This window comes from Sitophilus oryzae, unplaced genomic scaffold (genome assembly GCF_002938485.1).
Source record: "Sitophilus oryzae breed Bouriz unplaced genomic scaffold, Soryzae_2.0 scaffold_808_pilon_pilon, whole genome shotgun sequence".
Taxonomy (NCBI): Eukaryota; Metazoa; Arthropoda; class Insecta; order Coleoptera; family Curculionidae; genus Sitophilus; species Sitophilus oryzae.
Window position 1 is genome coordinate 4,280,645 of NW_022147426.1, and position 25,255 is coordinate 4,305,899.

The 25,255-nt window shown below is 33.0% G+C and overlaps 1 protein-coding gene across 1 annotated transcript; it reads right to left on the bottom strand.

Annotated features, from left to right (window-relative positions):
* Positions 1-7,580: 7,580 nt before the first annotated feature.
* On the bottom strand, positions 7,581-19,222 carry LOC115888887 (barH-like 2 homeobox protein). The gene is made up of 2 exons (XM_030908755.1): positions 19,119-19,222; positions 7,581-8,012 (listed from the first exon to the last, which is right to left on the bottom strand). The coding sequence occupies exons 1-2, from the start codon at positions 19,220-19,222 to the stop codon at positions 7,688-7,690; spliced, it is 429 nt and encodes a 142-aa protein (XP_030764615.1). The 3' UTR covers positions 7,581-7,687.
* Between the last annotated feature and the right edge of the window lie 6,033 nt (positions 19,223-25,255).

A 25,255-nucleotide genomic window follows, 5' to 3' on the forward strand; every position in this document is an offset into this window, starting at 1 on the left:
AATCTGCTTCCGATGTTCCTAATTGTTCGTTTTAGAGTCTACTTTTTTCAATTTGAATGAAGGGCGGTCGGGTCATGACTGCGAAAAGATGGAAAATTAATCAACTTCCATTTGCAATGCTAATTGCCTCCCTTTTTTTCCATGCCTGCCGTTCTCTGAAGTTCGAGAGGCGGTTTTTTTGAATAATTACGCCTCACAGGTTGTGAAAGCGCATTTATTTTTTTAATACAGAGTACGGTCTGAACTGCATACCGGAAACATAAGAATAAGTAAAAAAGTTCCTATAAATGTATGTCCTAAAATGCTTAGTTTCGGAGATACAGGGTGTAGAAATTTCATTTTTATTTAGATTTTTTCCAGATAATTTCTAAAGTAACGTCAATATTTGGATTAATATTGGCGTTTGGGAGTTTTTTGACATGAGAAATTTGATTTTGATGTCAATAGGACTCCTATTTGTAAGAGGCATCACCTATATGTGTTTTCTGTCCTGTATAAAACTAGGTACCGAGTGAAAAAATATACATTTTCGTGGCTTTTTACATAAAAAATGTCTCTTGGTAAAAATCTCTTCGAGCAACCGTTCTCAAGATAATTAGAAGGGAAATAGTCAATAAATTTCATTATTGACAAAAATGAGTAAGATACACGTTGAGCAAGATAGTTATTTTTTGACAGAAAATTAATCATAAAATTTTCTGCGAAAAAATAATGATAAAACAGTTTCTTTTGTACTTTTGACACAAAAAGATTTCAAATTTATTATTTCAGTCTAATAACTTAAATTAAACAACATGTTTAATTTATGTTAGTGATGACAGGTATTGATAATACCCCGCTGGTAAGCAGGGGTGGATGGGGAAGTGGAAACCGGCCCGAATCCACAAAAACAAAATGAGCGTAAACGAAAAAACATATTTTATTTATTAATATACAGGGTGTCCCAGAAATAAGTGCAAGTATTTTAACTGGTAGTATATTTCGGCCTCAGAAACACGCCTATGAGTTTTTTTTGCGAAAATTTGGAATTTTTTGAAAACATTTTTGGAAATTTTTTTTATTTTTAAGTTAAAAAACATAATTTCTTGATAATATGGCAACATAGGTAGTAGATTAAATTTACATGAAAGAAAATCCAGAAAACATCCAGAGGTTCTCAAAATTTAAGCAAAAAAGTGTAAAACTTGGAAAATAAGTTAAAGTAAGTATAAAAATGGTTTTATAATTCGGAAACGCTCTATTTATTTATCTAGCAATGCTAGAACACTCTATTAATTTGAAAGTCGATTAGAGAAAATAGTATGATTCATTGGCAAGCGATGTAAATATTTGTGAGCAGGTAAAAATGTGATGTAAGAGGAGGCTTAGCTTGCCGGCAGGTCAGTCCATGGTCAGTCAGTAGGACACGGGACAGCCAGCTGTGTAGTAGTGTTGTGTTGTGTTTTGTCACACAGCTGACATTTGGAGGTTGCGAGTCTTATGACTAAGGTTAGGTTAGGTTAGGTATAAAGGATTAGGATATACTATACTATAGGATATATTGACTATATGGATACGAGTCTTGTTGACTATTAGGATACGAGTGTTATTGACTATTTGGATACGAGTCTTATTGACTATTAGGATACGAGTGTTATTGACTATTTGGATACGAGTCTTATTGACTATTAGGATACGAGAGTTATTGACTATTTGGATACGAGTCTTATTGACTATCAGGATACGAGTCTTATTGACTATTAGGATAGGAGTCTTATTGACTATTAGGATACAAGTCTTATTGACTATTTGGATACGAGTCTTATTGACTATTTGGATACGAGTCTTATTGACTATTAGAATACGAGTCTTAGTAACTATTAGGGATGCGAATCTATTTAGCTGCAGATTTGCGTCCGGGGAAAGCCCCTATACTTATTTCAGGTGACACCAGCTGGTTGTTGAAGATTAACCAATAGATCCGAATAATATTTGAATTAGATGGAAGATATGGAATGGGATATGTTGAATAGAATACCAGTGGCTAGGGGGCGGAGTACCCTCGGGTGAGTTGTACTATTTAACTATCAATTTTATCCAGATCAGTAAATGTTTGTTTTGTTATTTTTATGTACAATGAGAGCCTGCTTGCCAATGACCAACTAAATGGATATTTGAGATGAATTTGCATTGTGAGTCCCGGTTGAGTAAGTCCCAGATATAAGCGATTTTACAAAAGCATTTTTTGTTTACATTTTCAAAGTAAAATAACTCGGATATTTTGTAATTACTTGAAAAACGGCAAAGAGAATATATTATGTTTCTTTTATTTAATATCTACCAGCCCTGAAAATATTTGCACAAAGCAGCACAAATAAAGTACATTTATAGACTCACCTGGTATAATAAAACATTTCAAAAGGAACAACAAACAGATATTTATTAAAATTATAAGTGTCTTAGAGAAAGACATCTAACAATAATAGTTATTTTACAAATTGGTGTTTATGTTTAAAAGCAACTGACGATTATATTGATCTAGTTAATTAGTTAGTTAGGCAGTCACTAAGAATCTTACGTAACTTTAGTTAGAAGATTAAACATTTAGTTTTTACTAAATCAATCTTTTTTTGAGTTCTGATCGGGACTGGCCCACCGGGAATTTTCCCGTTTTCCCATATGGCCCATCCACCCCTGCTGGCAAGCGAACCTTTGGGTCGGCGTTTACATGTGTAGGAGTGAGTCGTTATGGCAATCTAGTAAGCCGGAGTGAGCAAAAATACGAAGGATTTATTACATAACTACTTAATCTGACGCTAGATTCCATGCGCTTGCGAAAATACTCGCCTTCTGTCTTTATTCAGTACATCTTATTTTACTAAGCGTGCTGGCCGTACTCTTCATACACATGAAAACCAGCACCCAAGACCAGAAATGCCGACCCTTAGTATAATTTCGATTCCAAATATCTCAAGAACCATTACTCGTAGCAATTTTTACCAGGAGACCTTTTTTACGTAAAAAACGTCGTTAGTGTATATTTTTTTACTCAGTAGTTTTATACAGGTACGGACGAAAAGTGATTTCTCTTCAGAACAGTTAAAAAATACGTAGGTGGCGCCCTCTACAAGTAGGAGTCGTATTGACCTCAAAATAAAATTTCTCATATCAAAAAACTCCAATTTTCTTCCAAATATTGACGTTAGTTCCGAAATTATCTGGAAAAAATCTAAATAAAAATGAAACTTCTACACCCTGTATCTCAGAAACTAAGCATTTTAGGACAAAAATTTATACAAAGTTTATCTGCAGAATATTCTGCCGAAGTTTCCGGAATACAGTTCGTATCACCCTGTATAAAGTGATTTCTTTAACGTTTTTGTTTACCGTAGATACTTTCTAAACTTCGGCAGCATATACACTATGCCGATAAAAATATGTAAAAAAAGTAATTACAAATTTATGTCCTAAAATGCTTCGTTTAGAAGATACAGGACAGGGTGAAGAAGTTTCATCGTTGATTGAACGATTGGGAGAATTGGGAAGATACCCAACCTAATGGGCGAATTCGTGACAAAGCTGCTTTGATTTTCCCTTACGTCTCAAGTGCTGTAGGTACGGTGGAGACATATTATATTAAATTATTTAATGATAGAAAATCCGTATTAGTAAAGTATTGTACCCACAATCCGTAAATTTACGGATTAATCAGTAGTTCTGGCAACACTGTCTCCGGCAACCACTCACTCTGTCGACTGAGAGCAGAACTACGGTAGAGTATTCTTTATCCGCTGCGCTGTAAACGACGCGACGGTCAGCGCGCAGCGGCGCAGAGCTAACCTAAATTTCGAAATTCTCGGACAGATCTTATTTCTTCAATCAACGGTTTTGTTTTTATTTCGATTTTTTCTAACTAATTTATGAACTAACGCCGCACGGTGGGGTATTAGCATGAAAAAGGTGATCGAAATTCGAAAAAGCAAATGTGTTTAAGATTTCCCAAAAAAAGATAAATGATAAGTTAAATCATCTCTGCCATGAATGGCGTTGCTATGGGTGTGTTTAGTTGCATTCATTTGTTTCAACGAAACGTCTAAGTTGTTACTTCTCACAGATAAGAGGTAAATGGCTAAATTTTTTGTTTAAAATTATAAATTGTTGTTGTTCTTGTGCTCTTTTTACGTTTATATTATCGTTTTGATTGAAAATGGCTCAGCAAGCTGCAGGTATGTATTCTACAAAAACGTATTATTTATTTTGATATTCTCTATACTAACGATTTTTTTTGCAACTAAAAGTTAGGCGTTCAGAAAATTTGATTAAATTTGTGACATTTTTATTATACTTAGAGATTTAGTTGCGCATTTCGAAGAATTCAGCATATTGTCTATATACGTTTTACTTAGTAAACATTGGGCTTTCATACAGTAAAATAAAATACTGCGACTTTTTGCTATTTTGCAGATAAAATGAGAAAAACATTCTTGGTTTCCTCTAATTTGCCAATCAGTGATGCGAGGTGTAAACCGCGATGGCATTGTTGTGTACAAAGTGATCGCATTAGTGCCATTAGCAGTATAGCACAGTTTGGCATTAGTAGCGACTTTAGTGGTATGGGCATTGCTCGCGGATCAGTATTAGCATTAGTAGTAGTAGTTGCGATATTACTACTGGCACTGACCGTGGAAACACTGGAACAGTGATTTTTCTTTTTTTAGAATCGACGAATTATCCTTCATTTTGTTCATAATATTTCCTCTTTAATTGAAAATAGCAATAATTTATATAAGGTCTACATAAAAAAATTTCGATCAACTATCAGTGTCAAATACCCCACTGTGCGCCGATATTTGAGTAAACATTTGTATCTGTGTCTTTTTGATTTTTCGTCCGAAACAATATTACACTACTGACACTACTGAGTGAAAAGATACTTTTCGTCGCTTTTTTACGTAAAAGATGTTCCTTTGGTAAAAAGCGCTAAGAGGATCTAATGGTTCTCAAGACCTTTAAGCGCACAAAGAAAAAACAACTCAAAAGTATTGTATAAATATTTTATTTTTAACACAAACGTACCTTTTTAACATACAATTTCTTTCTACATGATTCTTAACAATAAAATTAATTTTACTGTAGGTACCTAAAAATGCTAAAGAATAACAAACAAACATAAAAAAATAAAGATTAAATATCACTAAATAAATGACTAGTATTAATTACATTTTATCAAGCTATTCGAAACAAATAACATTATTATTAATAAAATTATTTAAAATATATAGTTTAGCGTATATTCAGCCAAAGAACATGTGACATTTGTGACAGATGTCGTTTAAATTCAACAATAGTTTTTTAGCCGACCATACCAATAGGTATGGTAGACTATTAAGATCGGTAAAAAAAAGTTTTTTTTAATTTCACTCAAAATTAGTTATTTGGGTCATAAATGATTAAATACAAAATATTTTCATGGTGTCTGTCTGTCTGTCTGTCTGTCTGTCTGTCCGTCTGTCCGTCTGCCGTCTGTAACACGATAACTCAAAAACCGCTGAACCGATTTTAACCAAATTTGGCACAAAAATACTGTGGCACCCGAGAATCTGGCTATTAGTTTTTGGTGGTGGTTGGGGGTTGGTAAGGGGGTATGGGAGGGGGTTAAAAATTTAAAAAAATAGCAACTCCAAAATTACAATAGCTAGCGAAACGCGGTTTTCAAATTAAGATTAGGAATAATATTTGCAACAAAATTTGTAATAACATCAAAATCAGTCAAAGTCGCAGTTTTCGAGATATTGACATAATTTTGTATGGGCGCCTATACGTGCCTCCCGGGGAAATTTTTTTCTTTAAAGCGGGCCACTCACTATAGGGAACATGTTGGCAAATTGACTTGTCGTCAACAAGTTTCCCAGTATGTATGTTGGATTGTTTGTTCCCCAACATGTTCGCTAGTGACTAGTGAGTGTTCTGCTTTTTTTGGATGTCACGATATTAGATATAATTCTTAGGCTGATTCACTACCTCTATATAATGTGCTATTCCTTAGTACTTAGTATAGTCTTTAAAATAAAACTGAAAAAATAGCACTGATATCTAAACAAAAATATTAAATTACAGGTAATAACATCAAGATTTGTGGTTTTTCGTCTAATAATACTCTTACATATTTACAAGAGCCTTTATTTTTGTTTTTATTCAATCAAAAAATATTGTGCCAAAATACAGGGCGTTCAATTTTGGTGTGTTTTATGGGGTTTCTCGTTTATGAGTATAGATACAAAGATGCGGTTTTCACACCACTGTGCTACTTTTCTATGAAACCAAAGATCCTACACACAGGTTTGTCCTAGTCCTCAGCCCTCTTAGCTCCTGAAATACAGAGCAAATCTGAAAGTGTTGCATTTTTCGAGTCAGAGTTGGCTTGGAAATTACAAGCCAACTAAACGACTTTTTCGATCATACCAAATATCCCTAGTATCTTTAGTTTCGTAAGAAAGTAGCATAGTAATGTGAAAATTGCATCATTGTATCTCTACTTATAAACGAGAAACCCAGCAAAACACATGAAAATAGCACACCCTGTATAATTGAATATAGATAATTATCTATACAGCTCTGGATTCGATTTAAGCAAAAAGTTAGATTTTTCCTTAAGGTGCGTCCACATTGCTCGTTATCCTGCTCGCGCTCTTGCTTCTGATTGTGCTTGCGTTGCTTGCGCTGCCTGTTTGTCGTGTTTCTCAAGATCTTTCGGCTCGCAAGCAACGGTGTCCACATTGTAATGTAGTGCTTGCGTTCGTGCTATTCGGACATGGATGATACCGAATATTTTTAATAGCGGCTGCTAGTGCGATCATTATTGCAAAACGAAGGAGGCAAAGAGAAAAAAAGGCGGAGTTGGATGTCTAATAATTTCAAAAGTAGATCCCAGCACAGTAAAAGTAAACATCTAGGCGATTTACAAACAGACAGAATGTTTTTTTAATAATTTTTATAGTATGTCCGCAACTGATTTTGAAAGACTCTTCTTAGTTGGCACTTGGTCCCGGTATAGAAAGAAAGAATACAACTTTTACGAAGTGTATTCCGGTTAAAGAAAGAGTTAAATAAAAATTGGCCATAACATTAAGATTCCTTACAACTAGAGACTCACATACCAGTTTGGGTTATTTATTCAGAGTTTCCAAGCAAAGCATTCAAAAATAATACCACGCGTATACCAATATATAAATAAAGTTCTCAAAGGTCAGATTAAGATAAGTAGGCAACATAAATATAGAGTTATATTTTATTAAAGGTATATTTAACATTATTAATCCAAGAACAAAACACAAATATTTGTAAATCTGAATAAAATAATATAAGAAAAATCATGGTAGTATCATCATACTGCAGTAAATACCGAATCCTATGAATGAAACCAAACTAAAAACTTAACAAACAACGCAAACAGCTCGAGCACTTCGAACCGCCGCGCCGTAAAGTATGCTCGGGTGTGGGTTCGATGTCTTTTTGATGTACCGCAACAGAGCCGAACAGTCGAAACGGGCATTTCATGAGATCGCAAGCACGTGGAGCAACGCGAACATCTCGCCCCGACTGTTTGCCATGTTTTTCGTGTTTCACGTGTTCGTTCGGCCTGCTCGCGAGCAATGTGGACGCAGCTTTTTAGAATCTCATTGGTTTTGAATGTTGCAAGCAGTATCGTTTACAACTGGCAACCGTGTACGTATGTGACGTTGTGAAATATGGCGGCCGCGGCCGTGCTCAGAAAGGTGCACGGGCTCTGAGCACCGTACCTGGGCAAAGATGGCGGACAGCACTGCTGCTGCGCCTCCACTTTCCTCAAATTCGAAACGTTCAACAGTTCCTTCTCCACCGACGCTTGGTGGCGCAGCTGTTCCAGGCGCAGCTGATTTTGACGTTTCCATTTGGTGCGGCGATTCTGGTACCACGTTTTCACCTGCGTCTCGCTTAAATTCAGCGCGTCGGCAACGTCGCTTCGGTCAGCTACCGATAAGTATTTCTGACATCTGAAATATAATGAAAAAAAAATTGTAGTAAAATATTTTGTTTAAATTTTTAAATATCTCCAAAACTACGATACTTTTTATTTTTTGTTAATTTTTGGAATATTTTTCGCTCCTCACCATGAAGCAAATATCTGAACAGAACCGTAGATATTAGCAAATTCACAAACCTTATTGTATTTTTAAAAAGAAAAGCTTCTGGATATCAGGCAAAGAAATCAAAAAGTATTTACAAACTGAAATAGAACGCTTTCTTTTATAAAAGAAGCCGATGACAAAGAATTCCTGTTAGCTAAAGTTGTCTTAATCGTTGTAGTATGTGTAAGTATTTGGAGCATGTAGGAGGGAAGAAATCACGTTTTTGACCGTAGATGCCATTAAAGATTGTCAGTCATTTATTAGTGTGTAGATTCCGAATACCAAAACTCATTTTCCAAGAGTGTTTACTGAGGGACCAATCAATTTCTGACATGTATTTTGTAAGTATGCAAAACTTATGCCAAAAAATATAGCGGAATTTCTTGGACTCTCCAACGTCATTGATAACACTGGTGATTGTTTCCGACAATTAAGGGATGCGATTCATAAAACCAGCGAAGCAGTACTGGGAAAGTCGAACAAAAAGAAACAACCAGACTGGTTTGACGAAAATCAACCGCATATACAGGCTTTGTTGGAACAAAAGCATAGAGCATATCAAGCCGTCACTGCAAATCCACACAATCCAAGACTGGTAGACAACTTTAGAGCAGCCAACAACACGCTTTGAAGAGAACTGCGCCAAGTAAAGGATAACTGGTGGTCACAAAAGCGAAATCAGATTCAAGAGTACGCCACGCACCACGATTATCGTAAATTCTTCGAGGCTGTAAAAGAAGTATACGGCCCAACTAAGAAGGTAAGCTGCCCAATCATGGCTCAAAATGGCGAACTTCTAAAAGAGGAAGAACAAATTAGAAATCGCTTGAAAGAACATTACAGCCATATCCATAACCAAGAAAACAACCCAAATATGGAACCACTAAACACAATACCTCAGTATAACAGCCTTCGATGTGCCAGGGCCATCCCAATAACAGAACAAGAAATAAAAAGACTCCATAAAACAGCTTAAAACAACAAATCAGCTGTCTGTGACGATATTCCGGCGGAAATCTATAAGTGTGCAAGTAAAGAACTTATTGGTCATCTTGAGGCTCTCTTTGATGTCGCATGGGAAAGCGGAGAGGTACCTCAGTATTTTCGCAATGCGAATATAGTGAAATATATTTAAGAAACAGCGAAAGTGCATCGTGACCGTGAAATTACCGGGGAATTTCGCTATTGGCGCCATCGGCGGCAAAAATTTTTGCAAAAACAATGTCAAACCGCCTGCACCCACATATAGAAAAAATTTTTCCAGAATCGCAAACGGTTTTCGCACCAACCGCGGCACTGTCGATTCCATATATTTTCCATCCGTCAACTACAGGAAAAAAGTAAAAGAGCAGCAGTCTAAACTTTATGTCGCATTCATCGACTTAACAAAAGCCTTCGACTCTGTGAACAGAGATGCGCTTGGGCAATTATGAAAAAAGTTCGGAGTACCCAACAAATTTCTCACAGTGTGTAAAAGCCTCCATAACAACAATAAGTCAAGAGTATCACATCATGGATCACTGAGCGACCCATTCCTACCAAATACAGGAGTTAGGCAGGATAACGAAGCGCCTCTCCCTATTCAACATCATATCTGCGAAGCAGCGCTCTCCATTAGTTGACAGCAAACTGCAGGAGAGAGGATTGGGGCATTAGATACAGATATGGCGGCGGCTCCTGTTCAACATAAAAAGACTCAGGGCAAAAACACGTACAAAATTTATCACATAGAACTTCAATACGCTGACGATCGCGCCTCTAGCCGGTGGTAAACACGGTACAACAATTACAAGAAATGCTGAACACATATACCTGGGCATACGAGGCTTTGGGCCTTGTTGAACATCGGCAAAATCTAAAATCATGTGCACTCCCCTGAAGATCACAACAATGCTATAAAAATCGGAGAGAAGAACTATTGGAATATGGCGGAATTCAATTACCTTTGGCAGTTTGATTTCGAAAAAGGCCAATATTGACTCTATGTTGTTTATTAAGGGATATAATTATTGTATTTTAAATGGCATGTATAATATTATAGATATTGTATAAAAAATATAGTATTTCAACACCCTGTAGCCCCATTTCACTATAATACCTCCCTTTATTATCAAAAGTAATAAAGAAAAATAAGCATAAAAATATAAAAATTAACACAAATATTATTCAAACCCCAACAAAAAATAATTATATTCCCCATTTTTCTTCTCCCTTTTTTTGGAGCGAAAATTGAATGAAGTTTTCTGGACGAAAAATGACAGTCCACCTATCTCAGAATAAATTACATAAAATTTGGCGTCTTCTTTTTTGCTCTCTGGAGAGTTTCGAAAAATAAGACACATAATTTAATATTTAGAAGTTATATATAGATGAGACTAATGTGTCTGTGTGGGTGACAGGGAAAAAATAACAAAAAATCAATAAAAAAAACAGAAACTTGAGGCATATTATGATAAAGTATCTATAATAAAGTATCTAATAGGGTAGAAGTCAAATGAAAACATCAAATTTTAATCTTCCATTACTTCAAGTGAATATTTCGTATCTATAGAGCATGATCTATAATCGAATATTATGTTACATATCATGAGAATCTTGAAGTATTATTTAGTCAGTGTATATTATGTTTTTTTGGCTAAAGCTCATATAAAATAGCATGAAAATTAGTTAAAAATAATTAGATTTAATCAAAATCAATTTTTTAGATAAATCTCATGTTAAAAAGCATGAAATTCAGCCAAAAACATGAGATTTAGGAACTAAAATATACAGATGTAAAACAAAATAATATTTGTTTATGAGTCTCATGCTAAAAGGTATGGGACTTGAAGGTTAAAACAATGATAACATGAGATTTGCTTAAATAGCGTGAGATGGAATAATAATTTTTAGATCAATCTCATGTTAAGAAGTATAGAACCTGAAGATTAAGATATATCTACTATCATGAGACTTGCTCGAAGAGTCTAACATAAAATTATACGACAGTAGTAAGCAATTTGTTTTTTAGGCAAGTCTCATATTAAAAAGCATAAAATTCAACCAAAAACATGAGATTTAGAATTAAAATATTCAGATGTGCAACAAAATCAAATTGATGGATAAATCTCATGTTAAAAAGGTATGGAATTCGAAGATTAAACGTGAGATTTGTTTAAATGGCATGAAATATAACAATAATTTGTACATAAATCTCATGTTAAAGAGCACGGGATATAAAGATATGATGATAGTAACCTGAGACATCTTTGAAGGGAGCATCATATCTAAAATAAAATTGTATAAACAAGAACAATAAGTATTTGTTTTTTCGACAAATCTCATGTTAAAAAGCATGACATTGAGCCAAAAAAAATGAGATTTAAAACTAAAATATTCAGATGAATCTCATGCTAAAGTGGTACGGAACTGGAAGATTAAAAAAGTAACATGAGATTTAAAAAAAAGAGCATGAAATATTACAATAATATGTAGATTAATCTCATGTTAAGAAGAGAGATTTATTTGAAGACGACCATATCCACCATAAGTTATATAAAATAGTATGCAATAGCTATGAAAAAATTATTTAAGTTAAATTAAAACAATTCTCGTTCGTATTGTATCATTAATACAAACGTAGCAATGCTTTTATTAATATTTTAAATAAATTTGAATTGCTAATTACCCCAAGAGCGGCGAAAGCTTCCTTTAATTACTAATTCTATTAAGAATTTCCAATAATTAAATTTTACTTTTTCATCTCGAAATAGCGCGTATCCTGGCTGGGTTGAAATTAAGTTACTTTTAAATTCTTTTATCTATTCCTAGCCTGACGAAGATGAATTAATTTTAGCAAGGTTTTTCTCGCTCAAAATAAGTAGGTAAATTTATTTAAAGGGTTTGCAGAGCTAAAAAACTCTTTTCGGTTGCTTTTGTGTCGTTTTTCAGTGTCAGTGTAAACTGTATTCTATTCTATCTTTGCTGGGGAGTAAAAAAATAGGTCAAAATCAACTAAAAGAAACATAGAAAATTGTTCTAACTCGTCAACTGTATAGTTTAATTTAAATGAAGAGTAATAGTAAATAGTTTTCAAATTAGTCCAAAATAACTGAGTTATTCTACTTTGAAAATTTCCAAAAATAAAAGTTTTTTGCTTAAATTTTGAGAACCACTGGATCTTTTCTGGGGTTTCTTTCTTGTAAATTTAATCTACCGCCTATATTGCCGTATTACCAAGAAATTATGTTTTTTAACTAAAATCTAAAAAAAAATCCAACATGTTTTTCAAAAAATTCTAAATTTTCAATTTTTTTTACGAAAAAAACCTCATAATCGTATTCCTGGGGTTAAAATATACTATCCCTATATTAATATTTAATAAATATAATAAATAATTCCGAAAAATTTATTAACTTTGATATTCAAAACATATAAACTTTTTTAATTACAAACGCCAGCTCGTATTCCAATAAAAATAAAAAAGTCAAGCCAGCCAATTTATTTCAATTTAATTTTTCAATATTCTCTTTTATAATATCATACAGCCATATTGTGTTTCGTTTAGTTATTGTATTCTGGCCAAACTTTAATATGGAGCGTAAGCTAAATTCAGATTTTAAATAAACAATGTAAAAATATGCACATAATAGAGGCTGAATAAATTTAATTTTGCTGCACTTTTCGAGAAGGACAGGTTTGTGTTTTCGAAATTCATTTCATAAAAATTTTAGCAGAAAAATGATTTCAGTTTTAGAAGGATATTGTGCGGAAACAAGTTTTTTTTAATAAATATAAAACCTAAATTATTAATCATCATCATCATCATTATTTTCAGCTTATTCATAAAAGATAAAATAGAGTAGCAGATAAAATTTCGTAAAAAAAATCCTCTGCTATAAATGTTGACCCTACGTTGCAAAAAAATAAGCTCAAAAAAGTTATTCACGAAAAAAAAACCTATCCTTGCAAGAACTACCCTTTCCGCTTTTCCAAATAATTTTTTAGTATCACCATTTGATTTAGGGTCAAAATTTATGGTAGGGGATTTTTTTTCGAAATTTTAACTCGTTTTTTAAGCCTACAATTTTAAAACAAGCGTTTTTTAAATTCACCCTTTCAGTGCCCCTAACTCCCTTAATATGCATTTTCCGCCCGATACTAATAGGAAGTTCTTTTTACTATTTTTAGGAGTACTATCACCCCCTGATTTTTTTTACACCATTTTAATGACACCCTGTATAAAAAGTATATTTTGACAGACTTTTACAATTTCACATTTTTGTTGAAGAAAACAAATTATTTTTTTTTAATTTAATAAAACATCACAGAACTCTAATTTTTTTATATAAAACAACCCTTAACCTAAACCGACTTGTACATACAATTTGGACGTTTCTAAGGCCTAATGTAAACCAGAGACCGCGCTCAGTAGGCGAATGGAAGCAAAAACAACGTAAAACAACTTGAACCCTTACTTTGGGGTTGTTTACATCCACCCCATTCCATTTTCATCCGAGACAAACCCGAAAGCTGACGCGCCATTTTGAACTTTGCATCGAATTACAAAAACAAATATTGTTTTTTCCTTAACGAAAGCATCGCGTAAAGCCTGAACTAAATTTGTGCGAGATAGAGTAAGTTTTGAATGTTCCTAATCCAAAAAAGGATACTTTATAAATAAGATTTAACAAGTATTTATATGATTAGCTAGTCAAGCAGCCTTCAAAGCGATCAACTGCTGAACAAAGCAGTTGATCAAGCAATTTCATTGCAACAATCAAGCTGATCAAACTAGGCAAGGAAAATAAAGTCCTCTTACTCTGAGTGCCAGCTCATCAAGGGATAGAAGGTTTAGAAAAAATAAACGATCTACCTAGAAAAGGAGAGAACACTCCACTATTTGAACCAGAACCGTTCTGCTTTCCAAGTGGAAATCCTGGAATGGGAATTCTCCAACGTTCTAAGACACTGGAAGAAATTTCTCTGAACTTACGACCGAGAAAATCAAAGTAAATTTTAAAAATAAAAAGTAAATATTTTGATATCTTTAGAAGGTCTAACTTGTATTATAATTTATTAGCGACTTCTGTTCGCATCGAATTAATCATTTGTAGTGGTGATGATAAAGCAAAGCAAGAATTTCCATTAACATACAAATTGGATAAAAATTTTCTCACATTTATGTCAGCATGAGAAAAAACAATATGACGATATTATTATATAACTTAAATCTTACTTAAGAAATTACCCAACTTTTTGGAACACCCAGTATGATTTTTTAAAAAATTTCAAAATATGTAAAAAAATCAAATAAATTATGCTTGTCCAAACGTTTTCCCGAAAGACTAACCGTTTTTTAAATAACAAATATTGTAATATTTGAGGGGCTTTCACCCTCTTGGAATTTGAGATTCGAGAAACCCCTCCTTATCGAACCTCTACACCCTAGAATCAACCTGTATGCCAAAATTGAGCTTCTTGCGTTGAAAGGTTTGAGCAGGATCGTGATTAATCAGTATGTCCGTCATTTAACGATTTTATATATTAGTATAGATTTTAGAAGATGTTCATAAAACATTTAATCACTAGTTGATTAAAAAAAGTATACCATTAATATTGCAAATTATATTTTATCCTCTCATAGCCTATGTCTATTTAATTTTTTGATTATGTAACAAGCACTTTGTTTACTCACTTCTTTCGTCGAACTGCTTGAATTCATTTTTGCTTTTGATCAAATCGGCGTGAGAAACTATGAAGCTGTAAAATGGTGTTTCGGAAGAGTTGAATATCCGGGAAAGTTGAGTTATTGAATGTTATTGCACCCAACAACGTTCTAATTACACTCTCCTTTAAGCCCCATACTCACACTTCGCTCCTTCGTCCCTTCCTCGCGTTACTTCGTCACTTCACTTCGTTCCTTCGTCCCTTCGCTTCCTTCCTTCGTCCATCCGATGCTTGGAAATTAGTCGATTATGCAACAACACACCACAAAATATTTTTAATATAGCAGTTACATGTTTATTACGAAATATCTTGTAAGCTCTAAAATTTTTAAAAAATTCGAAAGGCGCATAATTTTATTAAAGTTTATTATGTAATTTATATCGAAACTATGAAATACGACATTCTAATTAAACGTTGATGTCAATCCCATTTCTTCAGATATTTTTGTAAAGGCATCATGCACACTATCTCTATTTTTTTTTATTTTTGTCGCTACGATTACATAAATATGGACATGCATTTTTTCACAAATATGAAGACAATATTGTTTTTTTCTTCCATTTTTTAGACTATTGTGTGTGAAATATTTTTATATCGACTGGCGATTGCTAGATGTACAGGATGTCCCATTTTTGTATGTTTTATGGGGTATCTGGTTTATGAGTAGAGATATAAAGATGCCGTTTTCACATCATTGTTCTACTTATTATGAAACTAAATATGCTACACATAGATTTATCCTAGCCTTCTTAGTTCAAAATTATTTCTTATTTCTTTCTTTTACTTTTTATTTTTTAATTAGTAGAAATTTTTGCATTTTTCGATAATCTTTGTATCTCGATTATCTTATAACTTATCGAAAAGGTGAAAAGGATCAGTGATAGAAATTGGGTAAGTACCCAATTTGTAGATAAATAAAATCTACCTGTAGATTTAGATGAACATCCTAATTTTAATAAAAGGAGTTTCCGACGACCGCATAGTAAATACCCTGTATAATACCGGGAATAGAAATATACCAATATACATACAAGGAATATTGTAGATATACTCGTATTCTTGATATTACTGGTATTATACCGGGTATTTACTATGCGGTCGTTGAAAATAACTTTTATAAAATTAGACTATTCATCTAAATGTACAGGTATATACCGGATACCCTGATATTGTTTTGTTCTACCTATTGAGTACTTACCCACCGCCAGTGTCTCGTTTTTCAGGTAGAATGCAGTGACGAAACTAGTTCTTCGTTGGGAGAACTTATGTTCTTTTTTTTTAAACAGGACACTCTATATATTATTTTTTATTTTATTTGCCTTGCTATGAGCTTTCTAAACTTATAATATACTCTATATTTATTTATTTAGGTACTGCAAAATTGCTAAACGGCTCTTATTTTATTTAACTTAATTTTACCAGATAATTTTGCTTTGCATCGTGATATTTTGATAAACTACACGGAAACTGAACTTGTGCTGCTTTTAAATAACATGCCAATAACCAACATTTTACGTCGAATAAATTAGTTGATTGTTTTGATTACCTAATTTAAACCGGCCATGCAGAACAGCAAACATGTCCGACAACCTTTGATAACTATTTCCTTGATAATACCATTTAATCATCAATACTTTTTCTTCGGTAGTGTAATTCATGGCTAATATTTTCGATGTAGGTATGAGTTGTTAATAATAATAATAAAGCACTAAATAGATAAATTTCTGAAATGACAACTTCATTTGACAGTTATTTTTTACCTTGACTGGTGCTCGTACGTAAGTACAGGGCTATAAAAAAGGAGAAATATTTAAAAAGAAATCGGCGATAACTGGTAAACGGGTTAATCAAAAATATCTAAAGTTGTCCTCTAATTAATTATTCTCTAAAATAATTAGGGAAGCCAATAATTGACCCCATTAAAATTTACATGGTATAAAACACCCGGTATATAAACAGTTATTATTTACATCAATTTCTTAACAGCACTTAAGGGACATAAAGGGCCGTTGCTACAGATTTTTACAAGATTTTTTTAAGAAATTAACCAGCTAAAAACCTATAGATATTATTCACTAATACTTTGCAACAAATTTGGGTAAAAAATATCATAACTTTGGCAACCCTGATTCTCATATTATTAGAAATGTATGCTAATGTTGTCTAATATTTATTCTACTTTATATTTTATACTTTATATTTTTTGATATGAAAATTTAACCAAAAAAATGCAAATAACTAATAAATTTATCCAATAAATAATAATTTTTTAAATAAATATTGAGTTAAACTTATAAAAAACAAATTTTTTGATAAATCTACTCTGTTTAAGTTGGCCCTTATATTTACAAGAGGTTTTGAAAAAGAAATGAGTATACTTGTCATTGTTTGATGGCTCTTTTGTTCCTTTAAAGCCTTCAGTTTGGAGTGCTTTTGACTCTGTTGAAGCACTTTGATAAATTGTTTTCATTACGCGAGTGTATATGACACACAAATTAATTGACGATGCAAACTGTTATTTAGTGTGGTTATTATACGTAAGTAATATGTGAATGATTTGAATTTATAACCATCCCAAGTAGCATTTTCACGACTTGCGACCACATGTTTACTAAACACAACGTTGGATTAGTTACAAAAAATAGTTAGCTCCCTTCCATGGGTATTAAAATAAATTTAAACGTTTTTATAACGTTGTGCCGACGTTGGACTAGTGCTACAGCAAAGTAGAAGCTTCTGCGACGTCGAATAAACGTTGTCTTGTAACCTTTTTTGCTTAAGTGATCTTTACGTGGTTCGGACAACGTAGTTACAACGTTGGACAATATAGAGTTTTCCGACGTCAGTTTCAGGACCTATTCCAACGTTATGCAAACGTCGTCTGTTTTACTAATTCCAGCGTTGTTTAGATTTCCTTATTCTTACGTTGGTAGGACGTCGAGTCACTACCTTTTTGCAACTGTATTGAACCATAACCTTAAATCTTAAATTTTCACTTCATTGTTCTGTTCAGTCAGACAGTTCAGTGCTGTTTTTGTTTTTTATAAAAAAAAACTTAATTAAAATGGAACATAAGAAAGGTACCGATAGTTTATCCACTCCCTCGTTTATTTAGATTATAGAGGGCGGCACAAGCTAGACTCTAGGATGACTAAATTAGGCAATCTTGCGACTAGTATACTACCTGTTAAGGCTGAACTACGACTTTATTAGTCCAGTATGCGACTACTCGAACTACTCCATCTTAATCTCCAAAACAACACAGTGAAAGCCGCCATATTGTTAAATAAGAAAATGTTTCGTTCCTAAAATAGCAATTCCTGCTTTTTGAATACATTAACTTGAAATATTTGACCCTAAAAACACGCGGAAACAATTTTTCGACTGCGAATAAATTATTCTCATTTTACTAAAAAAAAATTCAAGAAAATTTTTAAAACTTCTTTAATTTTAAGGCCCATTAGTATTTTTCAAAGTAGAAACAGTACATTTATCAATAAAGTTGTTTGCGTTTAACTTTTTTGCCTTGGGTAACGAGTTACTGAGTCGGTTAAAGTGTTTCAATAATTATGATCTTCAAACATCCCCCACACTTAAATACTTTTGTTTTGTTTTCCTTCACTGCCATCTGACATATGTCTCTAACTAAATCATAAAAATAATATTTTTTACTATAATTATCCCAATTTAGGATAAAACGCGACTTAGACGCCATATTAGTTTTGTATTTCTGTGAATTAGGATTTTAAACAACGTTGCAGTTTGTACTAAATTAGACTTCTAGCCAACGTCGCTATCCAACGTCGTTTCGACCCAAAAATTATTCTCCAAACTAGTGCAGACTAGGGTTGGCACGAGGTTGTGCCGACGTTGGGCCCCGACGTTTGGTCGCGTGACACAACGTTGTCCCGACGTCCAAATGCTGCTTGGGATATAGATTATTGCCTTGAATATCAGAAAACTTTCTGTATGCATTGTATCTTTCCAGTAAGTTTGTCATATTTTATCAGTTTGTTTGTCTTTTTGTGTAATACCGCCATATCAAAAATATTTTTAATCGATGATAGATCTCGTTGTAAAACAATGATGTGCAAAAAATCCGATCTAGATATTGCGGTTCTCTAATGCACTCTCAGACTGGAACACCTTGTATACAATGTTTAAAATCTTTTTTTTTTCAAAATCTACACATCCCCAATCTAATTTTCTTCTCCAAATCTATGCTAACCCCTACATTTAACCTCTTCTCAATCCCTCATTCACCTGGAATGATAGAACGTCTCCCCCGGATGTCCCGACATCCCTTCCCCCAGCTGCGTATAGGGATGTAGCATCCGTCCCACAGGACTCTCATTCAGCCAGTGCATCGTCGCCGCTGGTCCAGGCAAGGCCGCGTCTTCCAGGCTCCAGGCAGAGTCACAGGGAACGCGGGAAATTCTGGCGGAGCTGGGATAAGTTGAACGAACTCGATAGCTAGTCGCGCTAACTGGCCCAGGAAAAAAGTTTTTTCAGAAATAGTGGAGTAGTTTGGAGGTGTTCTTGTTTTATTTAAAAGAAATTTGAGAAGTAAGTATGATTTTTTTATTTTGTATATTTTAAATAGTATACATAGATTATTACAGTAAAAAAATAGGGTATATTTATTATACAAATAGTAATTGTTATTTAATTACACAGACAGAATAGGATTGTTTTGTTTAAAACCAATATTTCTTTATTACTGTTTAAAACATATTTAAAACCAAATATACAGGGTGTTCCGAACTGTATTCCGGAAACTTCGGTAGCATATTCTGCATATAAAAATAAGTAAAAAAGTTCGTATAAATGTACGAGGCATGTTTTTTAAGTAAGTACCGTTTTGGAATTAAAAAAAAACGTGAAAAGTTATCGCAATAATTTTATTTTTACATGAAAGCCTGTACCTTAATCTACTTTTCTGCATAATTTCCGTGAATATTGAGGCACTTGTCATAACGTGGCACCAGTTTTTCAATACCCTCCTCATAAAATTCTGCCGCCTGACTGGTTAACCACTGTATCACAACTGTTTTGACTTCGTTATCGTCTTGAAGACACTGACCGCCCAGGTGTTTCTTCAAGTGCAAGAATAAATGGTAGTCACTGGGCGCCAGATCAGGGCTGTATGGAAGATGATCTAGAGTTTCCCATTTACAAGATTTGATGAGATCTTTGGTCCGATTAGCCACATGTGGGCGGGCATTGTCATGCAGCAAAACAATACCCTTACTCAACTTGCCACGTCTTTTGTTTTGGATTGCACGGCGCAGATTGTTCAATGTCTCACAATAAGATGCTGCATTGATTGTCTCATTACGAGGCAGAAACTCCACTAGCAATACTCCTTTTCTGTCCCAAAAAACTGTGCACATGATTTTCCGGGCAGAAATTGTTTGCTTAAACTTCACTGTTTTGGGTGATGATGAATGTCGCCATTCCATGGACTGTTGTTTCGATTCTGGTGTGACGTAGGCCACCCATGTTTCGTCACCAGTAACAATTTTGTCTAATCTAAATCTTTACCTTCATTGTGGTACTGCTCAAGGAAAGTCAATGCACTGCCTAAACGTTGGGTTTTGTGCAAATCCGTCAACATTTTCGGAACCCAACGTCAACACAATTTCCGGTAATTCAAGTTCTCGGTCACAATGCGATACAAAACACTATGAGAACATTGAGGAAAGTAGTCGCACAATGATGAAATTGTAAAGCGTCTGTTTTCTTTCACCTTTTCGTCCACTTTCTGCACCAAATCTTCATTAACGACCGAAGGACGCCCACTCCGTTCTTCATCATGCGCATTTGTGCGGCCATCTTTAAATGCTCTCACCCATTTCCTTACCATTCCATCACTCATAATGTTTTGTCCGTAAACTTCACAGATCTCACGATGAATAACGATCGGTTTTACGCCTTTAGCACTAAGAAATCGTATGACAGCCCGTACTTCACAATCGGCGGGGCTCACGATTGTCGGAGGCATCTTAAACACTCAATAAACAACGTATACAATGAAGAATCAGACTGTACTGGCGTTTGTTCATAGACAAGAGATGTAGGTAACCAGTGCGCATGCGCGGAACGCCGACCGTAGCGCTGCGGCGGCGGAATCGCAAAACGGTACTTACTTAAAAAACATGCCTCGTATATCTTAGTATGCTTAGGTTCGGAGATACAGGGTGTAGAAGTTTCATTTTTATTTCGATTTTTTCCAGATAATTTCTGAAGTAACGTCAATATTTGGATAAAAATTGGCGTCTGGGAGTTTTTTGACATGAGAAATTTGACCTACATGTGTTTTAACTGATTTGAAGAGTAATAACTTGTCGTCCGTACCTGTTTAAAACTACTGGGTGAAAAAATATACATTTCGGTGATTTTTTACGTAAAAAATATCTCTTGGTAAAAATCGCTACGAACAACCGTTCTCAAGATATTTCGAATACAAATAGTCAAAACCTGTCATTATTGACAAAAAAATAAACAATATTAAGTAGATATATTTTATGTATCTGACTGAAATGATAAATTTAGGAACTTTTTATTTCTTTAATTAAATATTTCATTATATTTCAATTATCATAAATATACTTTTGAAAAAATGATGATAAAAAGTCGAGACGAGATCGAGACGAGACTGAGAATTTTTTTTCGAGACGAGATCGAGAAAATGACTTCGATATTTTTCGAGATCGAGATTTTTCGATTTCGATGGGTCATAAATGACCTAAATAAAAAATATTTTCATGGTGTCTGTCTGTCTCTCTGTAACACGATAACTCGAAAACCGCTAAACCGATTTTAACCAAATTTTGGCACAAAAATACTGTGGCACCCGAGAATCTGGCCATTATGGTAAGGGAGTGTGGAAGGGGGTTAAAAATTTAAAAAAATCGTAACTCCAAAATTACAGTAGCTAGCGAAACGCGGTTTTCAATTTAAGATTAGGAATAATATTTGCAACAAAATTTGTCAAAGTCGCAGTTTTTGAGATAAAAAAAAATTGAAAACTTTGAAACTAAAAGAGAACTGCCTACCAACTTTTCTATTTATACTATTTTAGTATGGGCGGCTATACTTGCCTCCACACTTGCGCCAATTTTTTGATAATAATAAATCAGTTATTTATTTTCGAGAATCTCGAATCGAGATCGAGAAATTGACTTCGAGAAAAACATGGAGACGAGAGTTTGTTATTATCTCGTATCGATGATCGAGACGAGACGAGAAATTGCCTTCGAGACGAGATTTCTCGTCTCGATGAAACCCTGATTCTAATTTACAAAAAATAAATGGTCTGATTAGAGAGATAAAAAAGATTACACAAACGAATTCATCCATCCAGTTGAAAAAGCGTGCGAATTTTATTTTGGAACTGACACTCTGGGCATTTTACATCGCCTCGTTGTCACCTCCGGCAGAATAAATCTTTTTCGGGCTCCTCTATGTTGCTGAATAATTTATCTATGTTATCCCGTTCACCAGAATGATTTTCAATTAAAATTTGACCTCAGCAGTCAAATAGTTTTGTTTATTTACCAAATTTACAGTCAAAATTTATTTTATGTTGTTTATTAAGGGATATAATTATTGTATTTTAAATGGCATGTATAATATTATAGATATTGTATAAAAAATATAGTATTTCAACACCCTGTAGCCCCATTTCACTATAATACCTCCCTTTATTATCAAAAGTAATAAAGAAAAATAAGCATAAAAATATAAAAATTAACACAAATATGATTCAAACCTCAACAAAAAATAATTATATTCCCCATTTTTCTTCTCCCTTTTTTTGGGGCGAAAATTGAATGAAGTTTTCTGGACGAAAAATGACAGTCCACCTATCTCAGAATAAATTACATAAAATTTGGCGTCTTCTTTTTTGCTCTCTGGAGAGTTTCGGAAAAAAATAAGACACATAATTTAATATTTAGAAGTTATATATAGATGAGAGTAATGTGTCTGTGTGGGTGACAGGGAAAAAATAACGTAGAATCAATAAAAAAACAGAATTTTGAGAGATATTATGATAAAGTATCTATAATAAAGTATCTAATAGCATAGAAGTCAAATGAAAACATCAAATTTTAATCTTCCATTACTTCAAATGAATATTTCGTATCTATAGAGCATGATCAATAATCGAATATCATGAAAATCTTGAAGTATTATTTAGTTAGTGTATATTATGTTTTCTTGGCTAAAGCTTATGTAAAATAGCATGAAAATTAGTTAAAAATAATTAGATTTAATCAAAATTAATTTTTAGATGAATCTCATGTTAAAAAGCATGAAATTCAGCCAAAAACATGAGATTTAGGAACTAAAATATACAGTTGTAAAACAAAATAATATTTGTTTATAAATCTCATGCTAAAAGGTATGGGATTTGTAGGTTAAAACAATGATAACATGAGATTTTCTTAAATAGCGTGAGATATAACAATAATTTTTCTGTCAATCTCATGTTAAGAAGTATAGAGCCTGAAGATTAAGATATATCTACTATCATGAGACTTGCTCGAAGAGTCTAACATAAAATTATACGACAGTAGTAAGCAATTTGTTTTTTGGGCAAGTCTCATATTATAAAGCATAAAATTCAACCAAAAACATGAGATTTAGAATTAAAATATTCAGATGTACAACAAAATCAAATTGATGGATAAATCTCATGTTAAAAAGGTATGGAATTCGAAGATTAAACGTGAGATTTGTTTAAATGGCATGAAATATAACAATAATTTGTACATAAATCTCATGTTAAAGAGCACGGGATATAAAGATATGATGATAGTAACCTGAGACATCTTTGAAGGGAGCATCATATCTAAAATAAAATTGTATAAAAATAGTGAACAATAAGTATTTGTTTTTTCGACAAATCTCATGTTAAAAAGCATGACATTGAGCCAAAAAAAATGAGATTTAAAACTAAAATATTCAGATGAATCTCATGCTAAAGTGGTACGGAACTGGAAGATTAAAAAAGTAACATGAGATTTAAAAAAAAAGAGCATGAAATATTACAATAATATGTAGATTAATCTCATGTTAAGAAGAGAGATTTATTTGAAGACGACCATATCCACCATAAGTTATATAAAATAGTATGCAATAGCTATGAAAAAATTATTTAAGTTAAATTAAAACAATTCTCGTTCGTATTGTATCATTAATACAAACGTAGCAATGCTTTTATTAATATTTTAAATAAATTTGAATTGCTAATTACCCCAAGAGCGGCGAAAGCTTCCTCTAATTACTAATTCTATTAAGAATTTCCAATAATTAAATTTTACTTTTTCATCTCGAAATAGCGCGTATCCTGGCTTGGTTGAAATAAAGTTACTTTTAAATTCTTTTATCTATTCCTAGCCTGACGAAGATGAATTAATTTTAGCAAGGTTTTTCTCGCTCAAAATAAGTAGGTAAAAAAATTGTATTCTATTTACTTGGCTGGGGAGTAAAAAAATGGTCAAAATCAACTAAAAGAAACATAGAAAATTGTTCTAACTCTTCAACTGTATAGTTTAATTTAAACGAAGAGTAATAGTAAAAAAGTAGTAAATAGATTTTTTTACCTAGATGCATTATCCTTATTAGTTATACATGGTCGTCTGTGCCTCTCATGCTATTCTACTGAATATCTCATAATAGAAAAAGTGATATTCAACATCAAGACGTGGGAACTTGTTAACAATCATGAGATTCTCCTGATTTTTAGTTTAAATCTCATGTTAAAAAGCATGAGATATCGTTAAAATATGAATAAGATTTTAAAAAACTGCAATATTTACATAAAAAACACAATTTTGAGCAAGAATAAAACTTGTTACATCTTTTTGTAAAATACTAACTTCTATAAGTAAATAAACCTATAAAGTTTATACAGGGTGAGTCTTAAATAAGTGCCAATATTTTTAGGGCTGGTATTATCAAGAAATTATGTTTTTTAACTAAAAACTAAAAAAAATCCAAATTTTTTTTCAAAAAATTCAATTTTTTTTTACGAAAAGAACCTCATAATCGTATTTCTGGGGTTAAAATATACTATCCCTATATTAATATTTAATAAATATAATAAATAATTTCGAAAAATTTATTAACTTTGATATTCAACACATATAAACTTTTTTAATTACAAACGCCAGCTCGTATTCCAATAAAAATAAAAAAGTCAAGCCAGCCAATTTATTTCAATTTAATTTTTCAATATTCTCTTTTATAATATCATACAGCCATATTGTGTTTCGTTTAGTTATTGTATTCTGGCCAAACTTTAATATGGAGCGTAAGCTAAATTCAGATTTTAAATAAACAATGTAAAAATATGCACATAATAGAGGCTGAATAAATTTAATTTTGCTGCA